Source organism: Leptopilina heterotoma, unplaced genomic scaffold, assembly GCF_015476425.1.
Source record: "Leptopilina heterotoma isolate Lh14 unplaced genomic scaffold, ASM1547642v1 Lhet_191, whole genome shotgun sequence".
Classification (NCBI taxonomy): Eukaryota; Metazoa; Arthropoda; class Insecta; order Hymenoptera; family Figitidae; genus Leptopilina; species Leptopilina heterotoma.
Genome location: NW_025110910.1, coordinates 173080 through 185808, shown reverse-complemented (window position 1 = coordinate 185808; position 12729 = coordinate 173080). Strand labels below are relative to the sequence as shown.

At 27.8% G+C, this 12729-nt stretch overlaps 5 protein-coding genes across 6 annotated transcripts; 2 read left to right on the top strand and 3 right to left on the bottom strand.

Moving 5' to 3' along the window:
* Positions 1-296: 296 nt before the first annotated feature.
* On the top strand, positions 297-1861 carry LOC122500759 (odorant receptor 94b-like). Its single transcript, XM_043609846.1, has 3 exons — positions 297-1094; positions 1444-1551; positions 1646-1861. The coding sequence occupies exons 1-3, from the start codon at positions 297-299 to the stop codon at positions 1859-1861; spliced, it is 1122 nt and encodes a 373-aa protein (XP_043465781.1).
* A 1114-nt stretch (positions 1862-2975) lies between these two features.
* Positions 2976-4319, top strand: LOC122500758 (odorant receptor 49b-like). The gene is made up of 4 exons (XM_043609845.1): positions 2976-3773; positions 3848-3955; positions 4019-4174; positions 4263-4319. Exons 1-4 carry the CDS (start codon positions 2976-2978, stop codon positions 4317-4319), a joined length of 1119 nt encoding a protein of 372 aa, XP_043465780.1.
* On the bottom strand, positions 4319-6897 carry LOC122500839 (prolyl 4-hydroxylase subunit alpha-2-like). The gene is made up of 7 exons (XM_043609963.1): positions 6764-6897; positions 6112-6297; positions 5533-5980; positions 5216-5443; positions 5087-5143; positions 4793-4958; positions 4319-4663 (listed from the first exon to the last, which is right to left on the bottom strand). The coding sequence occupies exons 2-7, from the start codon at positions 6285-6287 to the stop codon at positions 4572-4574; spliced, it is 1167 nt and encodes a 388-aa protein (XP_043465898.1). The 5' UTR covers positions 6288-6297; positions 6764-6897; the 3' UTR covers positions 4319-4571.
* A 396-nt stretch (positions 6898-7293) lies between these two features.
* Positions 7294-9664, bottom strand: LOC122500838 (prolyl 4-hydroxylase subunit alpha-2-like). 2 transcript variants are annotated; one of them, XM_043609962.1, is made up of 7 exons: positions 9536-9664; positions 8902-9078; positions 8334-8781; positions 8000-8227; positions 7868-7924; positions 7574-7739; positions 7294-7434 (listed from the first exon to the last, which is right to left on the bottom strand). In XM_043609962.1, the coding sequence occupies exons 2-7, from the start codon at positions 9075-9077 to the stop codon at positions 7343-7345; spliced, it is 1167 nt and encodes a 388-aa protein (XP_043465897.1). In that variant the 5' UTR covers position 9078; positions 9536-9664; the 3' UTR covers positions 7294-7342. The 2 variants fall into 2 exon arrangements, with proteins under 2 accessions (XP_043465897.1, XP_043465896.1); XM_043609961.1 differs by lacking the exon at positions 9536-9664 and adding an exon at positions 9148-9288.
* On the bottom strand, positions 9644-12580 carry LOC122500840 (prolyl 4-hydroxylase subunit alpha-2-like). The gene is made up of 9 exons (XM_043609964.1): positions 12567-12580; positions 12417-12493; positions 11286-11436; positions 11013-11107; positions 10669-10928; positions 10338-10565; positions 10210-10266; positions 9921-10086; positions 9644-9780 (listed from the first exon to the last, which is right to left on the bottom strand). Coding segments are annotated over exons 1-9 (1128 nt in total). The 5' UTR covers positions 12569-12580; the 3' UTR covers positions 9644-9688.
* Between the last annotated feature and the right edge of the window lie 149 nt (positions 12581-12729).

The following is a 12729-nucleotide window of genomic DNA, read 5'->3' as shown; positions in this document are numbered from 1 at the left end:
CGGGAAAAAAAGAATTAAAAAAACTGCTTTAAGAGAATACAGAATATAGTAAGAGAATATAGTATTTGTAACACTATTTTTTCAGCCTCTTTCAAAAGTATTCAGACTTGAGATATTTTATGCAATAAGACCTGCGAGGAAAAGACAATTGCAAGTTATGTACATTAATCTTGATTCTAACATGTAATTCATTTAATTTTCCTATAGACCCCCCTTCAGAATGTGCATTCAATAAATAATTGACTATATAGCCCTCTTGGTTTTCCAACTACATATTCTCTTGACTTTGACTCAATATGGATATTCTCCCACAAAACTTTCGAACTTTATGGCTATGTGGTCTTTGGAACGAAAATTACAAACTCACACCAATTGTTTTCATTTACAAATCAATTGTTCTATTAATGATAATTCACATTTCTTCAGGACAAGTTTTTTATGTTTTTGCAACAAGTAAAAATGTTAAAGAATTATCAAGTGGACTGGTATTTACCGTGACTTTTGTAACACTTTGCGTGAAACTCTGCAATTTTATCTTTAAACTAAATGATATGAAGCAACTCTTGAATTTATTTCGCGAAAATATTTACAGTACCCTTGTAATTGAGGAGAGGATAATTTTCGATAATTACCGAAATAGAAATGATAGGTTCTTTCTTAGTATTTTAATTGTTTCACAAAGTATAAGTTTGACACAATTAATTTTGCCGATAGTGAAATGGAGGGAGAAAATCGAACTACCGTTTAAGATTTACGATCTTTTTTTTGTGAGAAATTCCACGCAATTGATGATTTTGTATGTTATTCAAGTAATTGAATGCTCCTATTCGGTTTTATTGAATGTCTGTTTTGACACAATGGCGTGTGGATTTATTAATTTGACATCCTGTTTGTTTGACATTTTATCCTTGCGTTTGAGAAACACGAGTAGAAATAAAAATTTGTCTTCCGGTTCAATGAAAAATTGCTATAAATTGCATATCGATGCTCTGAAGATCCTAGAAAGTATTAATTCATTTTTCATGGGATCAATAGCAATTGTGTTCGTGCTCATTCTTTTGGTAATCTGCAGTGGAATTTTTCTGTTAACTGAGGTTTGCAGTTTTTTTCTTTGAAATTAATATTTGTTTTCGTTTTAAGAAGCTAAAATTCTCTATCAGCAATCACTTAATTTTAAAGTTTAAATATTTTTTTTTTTTGTATAAATTTGTTATTACAATTTGTTGAATTTTGATTTTAATATTTAGTTGGTGACAGCGGTGGGATTCTTTCTCTATATTCTTGAAAAAGGGGAAAAAATAAATTTGTTCTTTAAAAAATAAAAAAATTACACATACAGAGTTACACTAAACATATCAACAACATTTCCATTAGAAATATTATTTGTTATTACAATTTGTTTGTGGGATTCTTGTAAAAAAATTGTAAATTAATTTTGCCTAGAAATCGTCACTACTTAGTGCTGACAAATTAATATTACCATACTTCATCGGATATATAATTGTTCAAGCATATGTCTATTGTTGGTTTGGAACAGAACTTGAAGAAAAGGTATTTGTATACAGATTTTAAAATTCTTTAAAAAAAATCATGAATAGCTATTTTATAATCCGTTTCTTTTTTCCAAATTTTCGAATTGCAATAGGTGAAAAATTTGGCAGTAGCTGCTTATGAAACTAATTGGTGCTGTGCATCTGTAACGGAAGTTAAAAATTTATCATTCATGATATTAATAGCTCAAAGAGGATCCAACGTTTCTTTCAAAGGACTTTGTACTCTGAGTCACGAAACATTTGGTTTGGTAAAAAAAATTCAAATCGATTATAATCCGAAGTGTCGAATTAATAATTTTTGTACCTAATTTGTAAAAGTAAAGCTATTATGGAAAAAAATAAGGAAACCCTTATATGACAATTTCATATTCTCAGATAATGAAGACATCATATGCTGCTGTAAACTTACTGAAGAATTATCAATAAGCTAAGAAGAAAATTCGTGTATCTACAACTTTTAAATTACCAAATGTCTATTTCATATTTGTTGTACAAAAGAGAAAATTGACAGTGTACTTCTATTTAAAAATCATCACATATCAAGAAATGTTTGGAATAGCTGTATAATCGACATGCTTAATGAAATAAAATTTAAATTTAATATTATTAGTTTTTATGATTATAATGATTCATGATCCAGATTCTGTAATGGAATCATTTGAGCATTTAGTGATTACTTGAAATAAAGTTGTTAGTAATCCTCCAAATTGCAATATATCATTTATATCATATATATTTATATCATTTATATATATATCATTTATATCATTTAATTGAAAAGATTAATGTTGTCAATTGATTCGAAAAGAATCGGTTCGTTAGGAAGAAGTATTTGTGTAATCATATGATTGCCTTCTGTATAATTAATATTTAACTGTTCACCAAGAATTATCAGATAAGGAAACATTAAAGGATACATCGTAGGATCAACATTTTAAGACTGGAAATTGCTGAAAATCTTTGCAAATCCTTTGGAGTGTAAAATTACTTTATTATACAGTAAACGTTATTCTTCACAATATTTACATAGAAGTCTCCCTTTGCATCAAGAGCGATAGTTTCAAATTTTAAAGTCACAAAATTGTATACTAAAATTATGGCATGTAAGAAAATTATACCTTTCGGTATGCGCCATGTGATGCCAGAAGGAAAATCGAAATTATAGCCTCAACTGCTAACTCCAAAGAAGATTCGTTTATGATTCTAAAATTGTACTTTTGGAAAATTTTACAAAGTATTTTTTACGCATTGGAAAATCATTGATTTAGTAATGTATGAAAAGGAACAGGTGCGCATGAAGAACATGTTGAGAAAATTGTTATGCACTTCTTGTATGTAATTGACTTTAGTCACTACTATAAATACCCTCGTCTAGAATACATATTCAATAATCCCTCTTCCTTTTCTTGACTTTATTACACAATGGATGTTTTGCCTCAGAACTTTAGAACCTTGTGGCTCTGTGGTCTGTGGGACGAAGATAAAAAATTCTCCCCCACATTTTACTTGTACAAAATATTTGTTCTTTTGCTAGTTTGTCATATCTCGTTGGGACAATTACTATTCGTATTTGTAACAAGTAAAAATGTTAAGGAACTGACAACGGGTTTAGTTTTTACTGTCAAATTCATTGAACTATGTGTTAAATTAATAAACTTTATGTTTAAGAAAAAGCATATGGAGGATTTATTGTCAATTTTTCGTGATGATACTTGTCAAGAAATGTCAATAGATGAGGAATTAATTTTAAATAAATATAAAAGAAAGAGTCGTCAATTTTTTTGGATATTTCTAATTGTATCGGAGTGTATGACAACAATTTATATGATACAATGTGCTTTGAATTGGAAAGAGAGTATCGATTTACCGTTTCAAATTTATGATCCATTTAATTTTACTGAATTTACGATAATGATAGTTTTTTATGTTGCGGAAGTGGTGGAGTGTTCATATTCCGTTTGTTTAAATGTTTGCTTTGACACAATGGTTTATGGATTTATTAATTTAACTTGTGGTTTATATGAATTACTTTGCTTTCGAATAAAACGATGCGATAGGAAGGACTCGAAATTACCGATAACGGTTAAGGAGTGTGTCATGCTGCATATCACTATTCTTAAAATTTTAAATAAGATTAAAACATTTTTTATGGGTGCAATTACAATTATGTTTATTTTTACACTCTCTGTCATCTGTAGTGGCATTTTTGTCGTCACTGAGGTTATTTGACTGGAAATTAAAATTCCTTTTTTCGAAAAGTTTTAAAATTAAATATTTATAATTTTATTTTGTAGAAATCATCTAAACTTGATGCTGAAAAAATGATCTTATTGTATTACATTTTGTGCATTGTTGCTCAGTCTTATATGTATTGTTGGTTTGGAACAGAACTTGAAGAAAAAGTGAGTATTTAGAAATTGTTGTAGATTTTTTTTTTTAATAATAATAATAACAATATTTTTTAGATGAAAAGTGTTGCTGTTGCAGTATATGAAGTTGACTGGACATTTTCCACTCCTGCAGAAGTGAGAAGTTTAACACTAATGATTTTAATAGCTCAAAGAGGATCAACAATTTCTTATAGAGGACTATGTTCCTTGAGTAATGAAACTTTTGGATGGGTAATGAAATATTTTCAAAAAGCTAATAGAAAGAATTCAAAACTTTATTTCAATAAATTAATATCAAGATGCATGTATATTTTTTCAGATAATTAAATCAGCATATGGGGCACTAAATGTTTTGAAAAATTATTCGAGTTCTTGAATAAGTTAATCAATAATATAATTTTCCAGACTGATATTAATAACAATACCGATTTCAGAAATTATTCTCATAAAGATTAGGATAATAGTTGTAAAGGACATATAATTTTTGTATATTTTCTAAATAATTATTAAAGAGATAAGAATCTACTATATATATAACCTAAATTATTAAATTTAAATAAAAGTTTTTTACTCTGGAAAACCAAATATAAAAAAACTTATATACAATTCTTTATTGAAGAAAGATCCTTTAAAGACCATTTCTATTCTCATCGTAATCATTTTCTAACAAACAAGGCCGACGAAATTCTTGTCCATGTTCGTTGAACCATTTATTCGCGACTGGAAAATAAATTTTCTTTTGTAAACTAAGAATTTAGAATTATTTTCATTTCCCAAATTTTTTTTTAAAAGTACAGATATATGGGAAATCATAATGAGTTGAATAAAATTAAATGAAAATATAAATACCCCATTTTACTCCAGAAACAACACGACATCCTGCATGCATGGTAAAATAGTCCAAGTATCCATTTGGTGAAATATTATACCAAAAAACAGCATTTCCTTTTTTTGGTGTCAATGAAACATTCAGATCAGTGAAAATTGTTCTGCCACCTTCTTGAACATTATTTAACTAAAAAAATGATTTACAATATTTTTATACACTTCTAAAAAGTCTGATTAACTTGCTTAAAACTGTCATCTTTAGTGAACCAAAAAATTAAAAATAAGATTAAAATTTTTAAACTTATCCCTTCTTACGTAAAACATTAGTGTTCCAATTCGATTTCCAGAACTAGAATTCAGAATTTGATAATCCTGAAAAAAATAGTTTACAAAAATTGAAAATCAATTTTCAGAAAAAAGTTAAGTTAAAAAGCAATGAGAGACCTCGTCCTCGAAAAAATCATGGTGTTCATTAAAGTATCCTCCAGGTTTATAGTATGCAATTTGAAGAGGCTCTGATGTACCAATATTCAAATTTGTCATATGTCCTGCTCGTTCGTTTACAGACTTAATTTTTGGATCAATGTCATCAAAAAGCCAAGCATTTTCAGAAACTCGCATTTTTGATGAATGTATTCCTTGTTTATATGAGATAACTCTAGAGGAATCCAACTTAATATAACAGGAAGAAAAGAATCTTATCGAAAAGAATCTTATCAAAAAGAATTAAGATTTAAATTTTTTTAACCATTCGAACATACCGCGGGGTAGGCCTCTTCTTGGAGCATTTCTATTTCTGCATCTGAAAGAACATTGTGGTAGATGACAATGAAAGGATCTAAATACACATCTTCCTGTTTGAATGGTGCTATTTTTAGAAACGGATTTCCATAATCAACGAATCGACATTTTAAATGCTTTTCGATATCTGGAGATTGGGAAATCATTCCATTGCATAACTTTAGTGCAGAATTTTCAAAAATCCCAGATTCGTAGTCATCATAATCATACTCGGGCTCACACCCTGTCTCTGAAGACGTAACATTATGGAGACCAATAATTTTCTTAGTATCTTTCATATAGTCATCAATTTTAAGCCACAAAGTTTCTAGACTAGTTAACATACTGATTGTGGTTTTGGCAGATAATGAATATTCATTTGCCTTATATGCAGCATCTTCTAGTTCCTTTGAGAATACTTCTTCGTTGCTAGAAAATATTTCTGTTTTTATATTTTTGTGGCAAATATTTTTGTATAGAAGGCACATAAAGAGAAAAGTAAAGCAGATTTAGAGTTTTAGAAGTAAGAAAATTTTGTACACTTATTTAAAAGTTTTTACCTTATTGTCTTCAAATGTTCTTGTTGCTGTAAAATTTCATAAAGGAGTCTGTCGAACAAATCTGCTTCTGTCCTAAGTAATTTTTTTAGAACCCCTACGTTAAAATCGAATTCATGATTTCCATTACACGATGCAGCTAATCCTACAGCAACTATCAGTAATAACATTCTCGCCATTATAAAGATGCTAGAATAACATAATAACCATTTTAGTAGAAGTGTCACGTTCGAGTAACCTTACTAGGAATAATATAATTGAATTAATATAAGTTTTCTAATTATTAATAAAAATCTACTTATTAATAAGAATCTAATTATTATTAACAATCTAATTATTGATAACAATCTGATTATTAATAGCAATCTAATTATTAAAATCAATCTAATTATTGACAACAATCTAATAATTATTGATAAAAATCTAATTATTGACAACAATCTAATTATTGATAGCAATCTAATTACTAATAACAATATAATTATTGACAACAATTTAATTATTAAAATCAATCTAATTACTAACAACAATCTAATTATTGACAACAATCTAATTATTGATAACTAGTGTGAAATTTAGTAAAGTTATATTTAACTAAGAGTGGTTTTAGTAATAATTATAGTAAATATAATATTAAAATAAAAAAATTTATTACCTAAAAAAGATTCTATTGAAGCAGCTTTGCGTCACAAATTGTGGTTTTTAAGTAAAGGCACTTAAAATAATTAGTAGATAATGGAGACAAGACGGTAACTTAAATATGCATCAAATAACGAAACATTATATCGAGTACACTAAAGGAAAGATTTGACAGAAGCTGTTAAAAGTTTTTGAACATTAATTTTTAATAGTCTTGATATATTTTAATAAAAAAGTTTGTCTGAACTTTTTAAACGTAAAAAAATTACATAAAATAAACAGTATCTTAATAGTATAAAAACTAGTTTATAATTGCGTTATGTAACAGCAGCTTATAATGGATAAATGCTCTACTATTAATTCACTGTTATATATTTCTTAAACTATTTGGTAGGCTTTTTTTTCTTGCTATGTCTTAAATCAACAAATTTTTATTTATATTTACAATAAAAATTTTTCTGTAAAACTAGAATCCATTTGCTCGTGTAACTCTAAAAATAACTAAAGAAAAATAAAAAGATTTTTTTAGCTAAAGTACATTATTTTGAAATTTCTAAAATTCGGCTTTAAATTTATTAATTCGAAAACAGATCCCTCAAGGACTATTTCTCTTCTTATCGTAAACATTTTTTAACAGACAAGGTCGAAGAAATTCTTGTCCTTGTTCGTGGAACCATTTATTCGCGACTGGAAAATAATTTTTTTTTTGTAAATTAAGGAAAATAGGATTATTTTCATTTGAATAGAAAAATTATGAAGAAAACTACAGACATATGGCAACTATCACAATAATAAGTTGAATAAAATTAAGAGGAAATATCTATACCCCATTTTACTCCAGAAACAACACGACATCCTGCATGCACTGTATAATAGTCCAAGTGTCCATTTGGTAAAGTATTAAACCAGAAAACAGCATTTCCTTTTTTTGGTGTCAATGAAACATTCAGATCAGTGAAAATTGTTCTGCCACCTTCTTGAACATCGTTTAACTAAAAAATTATTTGAAATATTTTAATGCACCTTCTGAAATGTCCGGGTTAATTTGCTTGAAACTGCGTCTTTAGTGACCCAAAAAACTAAAAATAAGATCAAAATTTTTAATCTGATTCATACTTACGTAAAACATTAGGGTTCCAACTCGATTTCCAAAACCAAAAGTCGGAAATGGATTTTCCTGAAAAATTCAGTTTACAAATAATGAAAATAAAATTTCAAATTAGAAACAATTATTATACTTTCAAGCAGAGACCTGATCGTGGTCAAAATCATAGTGTTCATTAAAGTATCCTCCTGGTTTATAATATGCTATTTGAAGAGCCTCGGCAGTATGAACATTCAAATTTGTTATATGTCCTGCTCGTTCGTTTATAGACTGAACTTTTGGATAAATATCCTCATACAGCCAAGCATTTTCAGAAATACGTATTTTTGACGAATGTAATCCTTGTTCGTATGCGATAACTTTAGATGATTCCAACTTAACAGGAAAAATATTATTTCACTAATGTGAAAAGTAGTTATATTCAACTAGGAGTGGTTTTAGTAATAATTAAAGTAAATATAATAATTATGTTGAAACATACGGCAGGGTAACCCTCTTCTTGAAGCATTTCTACTTCTGCGTCTGTGAGAACATTGTGATAGATGACAATGAAAGGATCTAAATACACATCTTCCTGTTTGAATGGTGCTATTCTCAGAAATGGATTTCCATGATCAACGAATCGACATCTTAGTTGCTTTTCGATATCCGGAGATAGTGAAATCATTCCATTGCATAACTTTAGTGCAGAGTTGTCAAAAATCCCATATTCGTAATCATTGTAAGCATACTCTGGAATCAAGGGTTCTCCTGCAGATGTTACATTTTTGAGACCAATTTTCTCCGTAGTCTCTTTCACATAAGCATCAATTTTAGGCCACAAAGTTTCTAAACCAGTTAACATACTAGTTGTCGTTTTAGCAGATGATAAATATTCATTTGCTTTATGTGCAACATCTTCTAGTTCCTTTGAGTATACTTCTTCGTTGCTGGAAAAAATTTGTTTTAATATTCTTTTGGCAAATTTTTTTTTTGTACGGAAGGAACATGAGGAAAAAACTGATTTAGAATTTTAGAAGTAAGAACTCAGTACACTTTTTAGTTTTTACCTTATTGTTTTCAAATGTTGACGTTGCTGTGCAATGTCATCAATAATTCTGTCGATTAAATCTGCTTCTGTAGTTAGTAATGTTTTTAGAACCCCTACGTTAAAGACGAATTCACGACTTCCATTACTCGATGCAGTTAATCCTGCAGCAACTATGAGGAATAATATTCTCACCATTCTAAAGAGGGCAGCAAAAAATAATTACCATTTAGTAGAAGCTTATTGAGTAGTAGATAGTTTTTCTTACCTAAGACCACGTTTAAAATGAAGCAATTTTTGTGGATGTTTCTTTTCGAAGGAAAGGCGTAACAAAGTGTGGTTTTTAAGTAAATGCACTTAAAGTAATTAGTAGATAAGGCAAGAGCTTAAATATGCTTTAAGTAACGAAAAAATATATAGAACACCCACTGTTAACGTTTGACAAAAAATATTAAATTTTAAAAAAGAAATATCTATTGATATTAAGGAATATTAACTGATATATTTTAATAAAATAGTTCGTGTGCATTTTTTAAACGTAAAAATAGAGAAAATATGGTGTTAAATAAAATAAACAGTAGCCTAATAGTATAGAAACTAGTTTATAATTTCGTTATCGACTCGCAGCAGAATATAGTAGATAAATACTCTATTACCTGACTGTATATTTCTTAAACCCAATTTCATATATTTTTTCTCATCATGTCCTAAATCAACAAATTTTTATTTATATTTACAATAATGTATGCAGAAAATTTGGAAATTTTCAAAAATTTTGATTTAAATTCTTCTATTTGAAAAAAGATTTCTTAAAGACTATTTCTCTTCTGATTGTAAACATTTTTTAACAAACAAGGTCTGCGAAATTCTTGTCCATATTCGTGAAACCATTTGTTTGCGACTGAAAATAAAAAAATTTTTTGCAAATTAAGGAAAATAGGATTATTTTTGTTTGAGTATGAAAAGTATTAAGAAAACTAGACATATATGGCCAACTATCACAATAAGGAGTTGAATAAAATTAAATGAAAATATAAATACCCCATTTAACTCCAGAAACAACACGACATCCTGCATGCACTGTAAAATAGTCCAACTCTCCATTCGGTAAAGTATTGTACCAAAAAACAGCATTTCCTTTCTTTGGTGTCAATGTAACATTAAGATGTGAGAAAATTGTTTTGCCACCTTCTTGAACATTGTTTAACTAAAAATTTGAATAAATATTTGAAATATTTTAATGCACTTTTGAAAAGTCCGGGTTTTCTTGAAACTGTCTTTAGTGGCCCAAAAATCTCAAACGAAAACATTTGAATAGTTTCCTACTTACGTAGAACATTAGGGTTCCAATTCGATTTCCAAAACCAACATTCGGAAATGGATTTTCCTGGAGAAAAAAAAGTTTAAAATTTATTGAAGATCAAATTCCCAAAAACAGTTAATTTAATTTTGAGAGACCTTGTTGTGGTCAAAATCAACGTGCTCGTTAAAGTATCCTCCTGGTTTATAATATGCAATTTGCAGAGCCTCGGATGTATGAATATTCAAATTTGCCATATGACCTGCTCGTTTGTTTATAGACTTAACTTTTGGAAAATAATCTTCAAAGAGCCAAGCATTCTCAGAAACTCGTACTTTTGACGAATGTAATCCTTGTTTGTATGATACAACTCTGGATGAATCCAACTTAATAACAGGAGGAAAAGTATCATATCATGATAAAAAAAAAGAAAAAAAAAGCATTAAGACTTAAATTTTCTGAATCATTAATAATGAAATTGGAACATACGGTGGGGTAGGCCTCTTCTTGTAGCATTTCTATTTCTTCATCTGAAAGAACATTGTGGTAGATGACAATGAAAGGATCTAAATACACATCTTCCTGTTTGAATGGTGCTATTCTCAGAAACGGATTTCCATGATCAACGAATCGACATCTCAGTTGCTTTTCAATATCTGGAGATTGGGAAATCATTCCATTGCATAACTTTAGTGCTGGCTTTTCAAAAATTCCATACTCAAAGTCATCATAAACATACTCAGTTCCACCTGCAGATGTTACATTTTTGAGACCAATTTTCTCCCTAGTTTCTTTCACATAAGCATCAATTTTAGCCCACAAAATATCCAAACCAGTTAACATTCTAATTGTCCTTTTGGCTGATAATAAATATTCATTTGCTTCGTGTGAAGCATCTTCTAATTCCTTTGAGTATAAATCTCCGTTGCTAGAAAAAATAAATTGTGTACCATTAATGGATTAAGATTAATGTTAAGACATTAACAATAATTTATTATTGTAATTAATTTCCAATCTTAATAAATCTTCAGGAATGTCATCATTTTATTCAAAATATCATTTTTATCAGAAGATAAAAAATAAAATAAGAAAGGTTTTAGTTTTACCTTATTGTTTTTAATTGTTGTTGTTGGTGAGCAATTTCACCAAGCAATCTGCTCATTAAATCTGCTTCTGTGCTTAGTAATTTTTTTAATACCTCCAACTTAAAGAATAATTCTCGAGTTCCATCACTTTTTGCAGCTAATCCTACAGCAACTATCAATAATAATATTCTCACCATTATAAAAATGCTGGAATAAAATAATTACTGCTTACTAGTAGTTTGATGCGAATAATTAAGAAATTCAGCAAATTGTAATAATTGTATTATATGTCATTTCCCTTACTTTCAGTTTCAGAGAAATTAAAATTTTGTTAAATATTTACCTTTAATGATCCATTAAAATTTAATCACTTTTTATGTTATGTAAATTAAATTATATAAAAAAAATTCTCTTTGGGGTTATTTGCGAAGATTAGTGATGAACTTTAGGAAAATAAAAGTGTAATTAAATATTTGTGAAAATAATAAAGTAAAGAGAACAACAAAAATAAATAACTCGACAACTTGTATCCGCACATAACTGTCAAGAAAAATCTCGAGGTAATTCAATAAAGTGAAGTCAAGAAAATTGCATCTACTTAATAGTAGCACGCGATGGCAATGTGTATTTTAATTTTGCAAGTAATACAACTGAGATATAATTTCAGTTCAAGTGTAGTAAAAAATTACTTATTCTTCAATTAATGTAGCTATGAATTAATTTTATAAAATTACTCTTTAGAGGCTATTAATTTATATTATAAATTTATATTATGAATTTATATTATAAATTTATAAATAAATTTATATTATAAATTGATACTATAAATTTATATTATAAATTGATACTATAAATTTATATTATAAATTGATACTATAAATTTATATTATAAATTGATACTATAAATTTATATCATAAATTGATACTATAAATTTATATTATAAATTGATACTATAAATTTATATTATAATTTATAAACTTATATTACAAATTTGTATTAATTAGTTTTTTAAATATGTTAAAAAATAGCAGAACCTGTAATTTAATATAAAAAAGTTTTGTAAAAAAAAAATCTTGTAAAATTTTTAGTAGGTCGGAGTTGGCATTAGGTGGCCTCACATAAATTATAAGGTTTACTTATTTATAAATTACTTTTCCTTTTACACCAACCCCACATAATTTTGGAGTGTGGTATCCAAGGTATCTGGAAGCAGATTTTCCAAAAGTCCCTATGCACAGAAAAATTTATATTATATATTATAGAACTATTATATTATTATTTTAATTGTTCTAAATTTATACATTTTCAAAACAGCTTGATTTCTGACTGATTGCATTAGTTTTAGTAAAGAAACTATCTGATTGTGGAAAAAAATTTAAAAGTAGCAGTGGAAGTAAGAGATAACTATTTTTTGTTGAACATGATGAGTAAATAAGTGGGTATTCATGACTTCAATTTTTTCTG